This window comes from Oncorhynchus masou, chromosome 33, assembly GCF_036934945.1.
Source record: "Oncorhynchus masou masou isolate Uvic2021 chromosome 33, UVic_Omas_1.1, whole genome shotgun sequence".
NCBI classification, from domain to species: Eukaryota; Metazoa; Chordata; class Actinopteri; order Salmoniformes; family Salmonidae; genus Oncorhynchus; species Oncorhynchus masou.
The window spans coordinates 27,938,239-27,945,738 of record NC_088244.1 but is presented as its reverse complement, the minus strand read 5'-3'; the positions used below and the strand labels follow the sequence as shown (position 1 = coordinate 27,945,738).

The 7,500-nt window shown below is 53.0% G+C and overlaps 1 protein-coding gene across 2 annotated transcripts in view; it reads left to right on the top strand.

The window, feature by feature from the left end:
- LOC135528182 (plexin-A1-like) overlaps nucleotides 1–7,500 on the top strand; it is a 299,019-nt gene that overhangs the window by 232,682 nt on the left and 58,837 nt on the right. For both annotated transcript variants that reach the window (XM_064957082.1, XM_064957081.1), the window contains exon 11: nucleotides 6,054–6,150. In XM_064957082.1, coding sequence (XP_064813154.1) covers nucleotides 6,054–6,150 — 97 coding nt within the window. The remainder of the gene's footprint in view (nucleotides 1–6,053; nucleotides 6,151–7,500) is intronic.

The window sequence follows — 7,500 nt, the reverse complement described above, 5'->3', positions numbered from 1 at the left end:
CTGAGAGGAACAGAGAGGGACTGAGAGGGACTGAGAGGAACAGAGAGGAACAGAGAGGGACTGAGAGGAACAGAGAGGAACAGAGAGGGACTGAGAGGAGAGGGACTGAGAGGAACAGAGAGTAACAGAGAGGAACAGAGAGGGACTGAGAGGAACAGAGAGGAACTGAGAGGAACAGAGAGGGACTGAGAGGAACAGAGAGGAACAGAGAGGAACAGAGAGGGACTGAGAGGAACAGAGAGGAACTGAGAGGAACAGAGAGGGACTGAGAGGGACTGAGAGGAACAGAGAGGGACTGAGAGGAACAGAGAGGGACTGAGAGGAACAGAGAGGAACAGAGAGGGACAGAGAGGGACTGAGAGGAACAGAGAGGAACTGAGAGGAACAGAGAGGGACTGAGAGGAACAGAGAGGAACTGAGAGGAACAGAGAGGGACTGAGAGGGACTGAGAGGGACTGAGAGGAACAGAGAGGGACTGAGAGGAACAGAGAGGAACAGAGAGGGACTGAGAGGAACAGAGAGGAACAGAGAGGAACAGAGAGGGACTGAGAGGAGAGGGACTGAGAGGAACAGAGAGTAACTGTCCTCTCCTCTGATCCTCTCGTTCCTCTCTGCTCCTCTCTGTTCCACTCTGTTCCTCTCTGTTCCCCTCTGACCCTCTCGTTCCTCTCTGTTCCTCTCTGCTCCTCTCTGTTCCACTCTGCTCCTCTCTGTTCCTCTCTTCTCCTCTCTGTTCCTCCCTTCTCCTCTCTGTTCCTCTCTTCTCCTATCTGTTCCTCTCTTCTCCTCTCTGTTCCACTCTGCTCCTCTATGTTCCCCTCTGTTCCTCTCAGTTCCTCTCTGTTCCCCCCTGTTTCTCTCTTCTCCTCTATGTTCCTCACTGCTCCTCTCTGTTCCTCTCTTCTCCTCTCTGCTCCTCTCTTCTCCTCTCTGCTCCTCTCTTCTCCTCTCTGCTCCTCTCTTCTCCTCTCTGCTCCTCTCTGCTCCTCTCTGCTCCTCTCTGCTCCTCTTTTCTCCTCTCTTCTCCTCTCTGTTCCTCCCTTCTCCTCTCTGTTCCTCTCTTCTCCTATCTGTTCCTCTCTTCTCCTCTCTGTTCCACTCTGCTCCTCTATGTTCCCCTCTGTTCCTCTCAGTTCCTCTCTGTTCCCCCCTGTTTCTCTCTTCTCCTCTATGTTCCTCACTGCTCCTCTCTGTTCCTCTCTTCTCCTCTCTTCTCCTCTCTTCTCCTCTCTGCTCCTCTCTTCTCCTCTCTGCTCTTCTCTTCTCCTCTATGTTCCTCACTGCTCCTCTCTGTTCCTCTCTTCTCCTCTCTTCTCCTCTCTGCTCCTCTCTTCTCCTCTCTGCTCCTCTCTGCTCCTCTCTTCTCCTCTCTGCTCCTCTCTTCTCCTCTCTTCTCCTCTCTGCTCCTCTCTTCTCCTCTCTGCTTCTCTCTTCTCCTCTCTGCTCCTCTCTTCTCCTCTCTTCTCATCTCTGCTCCTCTCTTCTCCTCTCTGCTCCTCTCAGTTCCTCTGTTCCTCTCTGCTCTTCTTTGTTACTCTCTGTTCCTCTCAGTTCCTCTCTGCTCTTCTCTGTTACTCTCTGTTCCTCTCTGTTCCTCTCTGTTCCTCTCAGTTCCTCTCTGCTCTTCTCTGTTCCTCTCTGTTCCTCTCAGTTCCTCTCAGTTCCTCTCTGCTTTTCTCTGTTACTCTCTGTTCCTCTCTGTTCCTCTCAGTTCCTCTCAGTTCCTCTCTGCTCTTCTCAGTTCCTCTCAGTTCCTCTCTGTTCCTCTTGTTCCCCTCTGTTCCTCTCAGTTCCTCTCAGTTCCTCTCTGTTCCTCTTGTTCCCCTCTGTTCCTCTCAGTTCCTCTCAGTTCCTCTCTGTTCCTCTTGTTCCCCTCTGTTCCTCTCTGTTCCTCTCAGTTCCTCTCAGTTCCTCTCTGCTCTTCTCAGTTCCTCTCAGTTCCTCTCTGTTCCTCTCAGTTCCTCTCTGTTCCTCTTGTTCCCCTCTGTTCCTCTCAATCCCTCTCTGCTCCTCTCGAGTAACAGAGAGAGACAGGACTGCCTATCATATCCTCACAGCAGAGCCCATCTAGGTGTGAAGAAGACACTCATCCTGTCTCTCTCCTGTCCTGTCTCTGCCTGGTCCTGTCTCTGCCTGGTTCTGTCTCTCCTGTCCTGGCTCTGCCTGGTCCTCTCGTTCCTCTCTGCTCCTCTCTGTTCCACTCTGCTCCTCTCTGTTCCTCTCTTCTCCTCTCTGTTCCTCTCTTATCCTCTCTGTTCCTCTCTGTCTCTCCTGTCCTGGCTCTGCCTGGTCCTGTCTCTCCTGTCCTGTCTCTCCTGTTCTGGCTCTGCCTGGTCCTGTCTCTCCTGTCCTGGCTCTGCCTGTTCCTGTCTCTGCCTGGTCCTGTCTCTGCCTGGTCCTGTCTCTGCCTGGTCCTGTCCTGTCTCTGCCTGGACCTGTCTCTGCCTGGTCCTGTCTCTGGCTCTGCCTGTCTCCTGTCCTGTCTCTGCCTGGTCCTGTCTCTGCCTGGTCCTGTCTCTGGCTCTGCCTGTCTCCTGTCCTGTCTCTGCCTGGTCCTGTCTCTCCTGTCCTGGTTCTGCCTGTTCCTGTCTCTGCTTGGTCCTGTCTCTGCCTGGTCCTGTCTCTGCCTGGTCCTGTCTCTGCCTGGTCTTGTCCTGCCCTGTCTCTGCCTGTTACTGGTTCTGCCTGTTCCTGTCTCTGCTTGGTCCTGTCTCTGCCGGGTCCTGTCTCTGCCTGGTCCTGTCTCTGCCTGGTCCTGTCCTGCCCCGTCTCTGCCTGTTCCTGGTTCTGCCTGGTCCTGTCTCTCCTTGTCCTGTCTCTCCTGTTCTGGCTCTGCCTGGTCCTGTCTCTCCTTGTCCTGTCTCTCCTGTTCTGGCTCTGCCTGTTCCTGTCTCTGCTTGGTCCTGTCTCTGCCTGGTCCTGTCTCTGCCTGGTCCTGTCTCTGCCTGGTCCTGTCTCTGCCTGGTCCTGTCTCTGGCTCTGCCTGTCTCCTGTCCTGTCTCTGCCTGGTCCTGTCTCTGGCTCTGCCTGTCTCCTGTCCTGTCTCTGCCTGGTCCTGTTTCTCCTGTCCTGGCTCTGCCTGTTCCTGTCTCTGCCTGGTCCTGTCTCTGCCTGGTCCTGTCTCTGCCTGGTCCTGTCTCTGCCTGGTCCTGTCCTGTCCTGTCTCTGCCTGGTCCTGTCTCTGCCTGGCCCTCTCTCTGCCTGGCCCTGTCTCTGCCTGGTCCTGTCTCTGCCTGGTCCTGTCTCTGCCTGGTCCTGTCTCTGCCTGGCCCTCTCTCTGCCTGGCCCTGTCTCTGCCTGGTCCTGTCTCTGCCTGGTCCTGTCTCTGCCTGGTCCTGTCTCTGCCTGGTCCTGTCTCTGCCTGGTCCTGTCTCTGCCTGGTACTGTCTCTGCCTGGCCCTGTCTCTGCCTGGCCCTCTCTCTGCCTGGTCCTGTCTCTGCCTGGTCCTGTCTCTGCCTGGTCCTGTCTCTGCCTGGTCCTGTCTCTGCCTGGCCCTGTCTCTGCCTGGCCCTCTCTCTGCCTGGTCCTGTCTCTGCTTGGTCCTGTCTCTGCCTGGTCCTGTCTCTGCCTGGTCCTGTCTCTGCCTGGTCCTGTCTCTGCCTGGTCCTGTCTCTGCCTGGTACTGTCTCTGCCTGGCCCTGTCTCTGCCTGGCCCTCTCTCTGCCTGGTCCTGTCTCTGCCTGGCCCTGTCTCTGCCTGGTCCTGTCTCTGCCTGGCCCTGTCTCTGCCTGGCCCTGTCTCTGCCTGGTCCTGTCTCTGCCTGGTCCTGTCTCTGCCTGGTCCTGTCTCTGCCTGGCCCTGTCTCTGCCTGGCCCTCTCTCTGCCTGGCCCCGTCTCTGCCTGGTCCTGTCTCTGCCTGGTCCTGTCTCTGCCTGGTCCTGTCTCTGCCTGGCCCTCTCTCTGCCTGGCCCTGTCTCTGCCTGGTCCTGTCTCTGCCTGGTCCTGTCTCTGCCTGGTCCTGTCTCTGCCTGGCCCTCTCTCTGCCTGGCCCTGTCTCTGCCTGGTCCTGTCTCTGCCTGGCCCTGTCTCTGCCTTGTCCTGTCTCTGCCTGGTCCTGTCTCTGCCTGGCCCTGTCTCTGCCTGGTCCTGTCTCTGCCTGGTCCTGTCTCTGCCTGGTCCTGTCTCTGCCTGGCCCTGTCTCTGCCTGGCCCTGTCTCTGCCTGGTCCTGTCTCTGCCTGGTCCTACACTACAGAACCTGACTGGTGAATGACATGGCGTTGGGTTGGTCTCACGCTGGCGTCATGGTGTGATTGGCATGTTGTAAACGGGCACATGAATAAAGCATGGCGGTGGCGGCGAGGAGAACAGGGCATCCCGGTGTTTGGTGGCCGTTGTGTCGCGGGCGGACTAATCGTGGCCTTTAAAGTTTAATGTGGGCCTACCACAGAGAGGCATCAGGAGCAGGATTAGAATGCCGGAGTCCGATGCCTCCTCTCATTAATGATGTATGGACATCACACTGCTGCAGTAGGTTAGTAGGCTGGGATGTTATGTTGGGATCCCATGTCCTGCCCAGATTGTGTCAGAGCAACACTCTACTGATTTAACAGACCAGAGTGGTTCAGATCATTATGGCCAAATGGGTTCTTGTAACAGAGGCAAGGGAATGTGTTGATGAGTTCAATTATGACCAGAGTCTTCAGGTCAGATCACTGAATAAGGCTGTAAATAAACTGAAACAAACTGAAATAAACTGAAACGAACTGAAACAAACTGAAACAAACTCAAATAAACTGAGACAAACTGAAACAAACTGAAACAAACTGAAACAAACTGAAATAAACTGAAACAAACTGAAATAAACTGAAACGAACTGAAATAAACTGAAACAAACTCAAATAAACTGAAGAAGAAGATGTGGAGACTAATGTTAATTAAGTAGGTTGGTGGTTGGTCTTCATGACCAGGCTGTGTGTTGATTGGATGAAAGGCTGGGTGAAGGGCTGTGTGTTGATTTTGTGAAAGGCTGGGTGAAGGGCTGTGTGTTGATTGAGTGAAAGGCTGGGTGAAGGGCTGGGTAAAAGGCTGGGTGAAAGGCTGGGTGAAGGGCTGGGTAAAAGGCTGGGTGAAAGGCTGGGTGAAGGGCTGGGTGTTGATTGGGTGAAAGGCTGGGTGAAGGGCTGGGTGAAGGGCTGGGTAAAAGGCTGGGTGAAAGGCTGGGTGAAGGGCTGGGTGTTGATTGGGTGAAAGGCTGGGTGTTGATTGGGTGAAAGGCTGGGTAAAGGGCTGGGTGAAAGGCAGTGTGTTGATTGGGTGAAAGGCTGGGTGAAGGGCTGTGTGTTGATTGGGTGAAAGGCTGGGTGAAAGGCTGTGTGTTGATTGGGTGAAAGGCTGGGTGAAAGGCTGGGTGAAGGGCTGGGTGAAGGGTTTGGTGAAAGGCTGGGTGAAAGGATGTGTGTTGATTGGGTGAAAAGCTGGGTGAAAGGCTGGGTGAAGGGCTGGGTGAAAGGCTGGGTGAAGGGTGAAAGGCTGGGTGAAGGGTTTGACAATCCTCTGACTTGGTGCCCAATGGGAAGAGGCACAGGGCTGGGAGGAGGAGGTGCAGGACCTAAATGAGACGTGTCAGGGAACAAATTGAAAATGCCAATTTCACTTACTCCTCGGCATCGCTCGTCACGCCTAAATTCTGCCACTTATTTCATGTGTAAATTAATCTAGATCCTTCCCTCCCCTCAGGTCAACCAACACCTCTCTCACTGTGTGTGTGTGTGTGTGTGTGTGTGTGTGTGTGTGTGTGTGTGTGTGTGTGTGTGTGTGTGTGTGTGTGTGTGTGTGTGTGTGTGTGTGTGTGTGTGTGTGTGTGTGTGTGTGTGTGTGTGTGTGTGTGTGTGTGTGTGTGTGTGAGAAAGGGGGGGTTGTTATTTTGGTCTCCATACCAGTGTATTCTGTGATTGGGTGAAGGGTGAAGTTCTCTGCCTTTCTCCTACTCCCTCCATCATATCGATCTGTCTCTGGCTAACACAGTGCTGTGAATACTGACACTGAATGTTCAGGTTCTGTGAGGCCTGTAGATACTGACCAGCTTCAGTGTCTCTCTCTCCCTCTTTCCAGTATGACTATGAGGGTAATGACCTAAGTGACCTGCCTGTGGATCTCTCAGTGGTGTGGAATGAAAACCAAGTCATCGACAACCCCTTCAACATACAAGGTAAAAACCTCCTCTTCTCCACTTCCTCCCTTGCTCCCTCCTCTCCTCTCTCACCTCCTCACTACACTTTTTTAAATCCCTAAGATCCGATTGGAGGGGCCCCTTCTTCTCCGGCAGCACGTCTTTGAAAGGGAATGAAAGTGTTTTTTCACATGGCTACGGCTTTTGCTCGACCCCGCTGGTTTCAATAACCTTATCTCTTTTAGTGCCGTCTGCAGTCACTCTGACGCGCTCCTCCAAAACAACACGCAGCAGAACGACTAGAGGGTTGAGGGATGGAAGTCGTGGAGGACAACACGGTTTGGCCCTTTAATCCTCTGTGATCTGGCAGGTCTGGGGTCAGATCCTGCTATTGCTGCTCAGGAGGCTCATCAAGCTGGATGGAGAGCCAGGTCTCAGTCATCACTAGGGAGCAGAGATAGTCAAGTAGCACTAGATAAGCTAGTTGATCACACAATGGAGCCACCATTATCCTTTACCAATGGGGTATGGATGGATGCAACAGGAGATCTTGCCCACTGTGTGGCCTAGCTGAGTGTTAACCCTATCTGAGTGTTAACCCTATCTGAGTGTTAACCCTATCTGAGTGTTAACCCTATCTGAGTGTTAACCCTATCTGAGTGTTAACCCTATCTGAGTGTTAACCCTATCTGAGTGTTAACCCTATCTGAGTGTTAACCCTATCTGAGTGTTAACCCTAGCTGAGTGTTAACACTATCTGAGTGTTAACCCTAGCTGAGTGTTAACACTAGCTGAGTGTTAACACTAGCTGAGTGTTAACCCTAGCTGAGTGTTAACCCTATCTGAGTGTTAACACTATCTGAGTGTTAACCCTAGCTGAGTGTTAACACTAGCTGAGTGTTAACCCTAGCTGAGTGTTAACTCTAGCTGAGTGTTAACCCTAGCTGAGTGTTAACCCTAGCTGAGTGTTAACCCTAGCTGAATGTTAACCCTAGCTGTTTACCCTAGCTGAGTGTTAAACCTAGCTGAGTATTAACCCTAGCTGAGTGTTAACCCTAGCTGTTTACCCTAGCTGAGTGTTAACCCTAGCTGAGTGTTAACCCTAGCTGAGTGCTAACCCTCGCTGAGTGTTAACCCTAGCTGAGTGTTAACCCTAGCTGAGTTTTAACCCTAGCTGTTTACCCTAGCTGAGTGTTAACCCTAGCTGAGTGTTAACACTAGCTGAGTGTTATCCCTAGCTGAGTGTTAACCCTATCTGAGTGTTAACCCTAGCTGTTTACCCTAGCTGAGTGTTAACCCTAGCTGTTTACCTTAGCTGAGTGTTAACCCTAGCTGAGTGTTAACCCTAGCTGAGTGTTAACCCTAGCTGAGTGTTAACCCTAGCTGAGT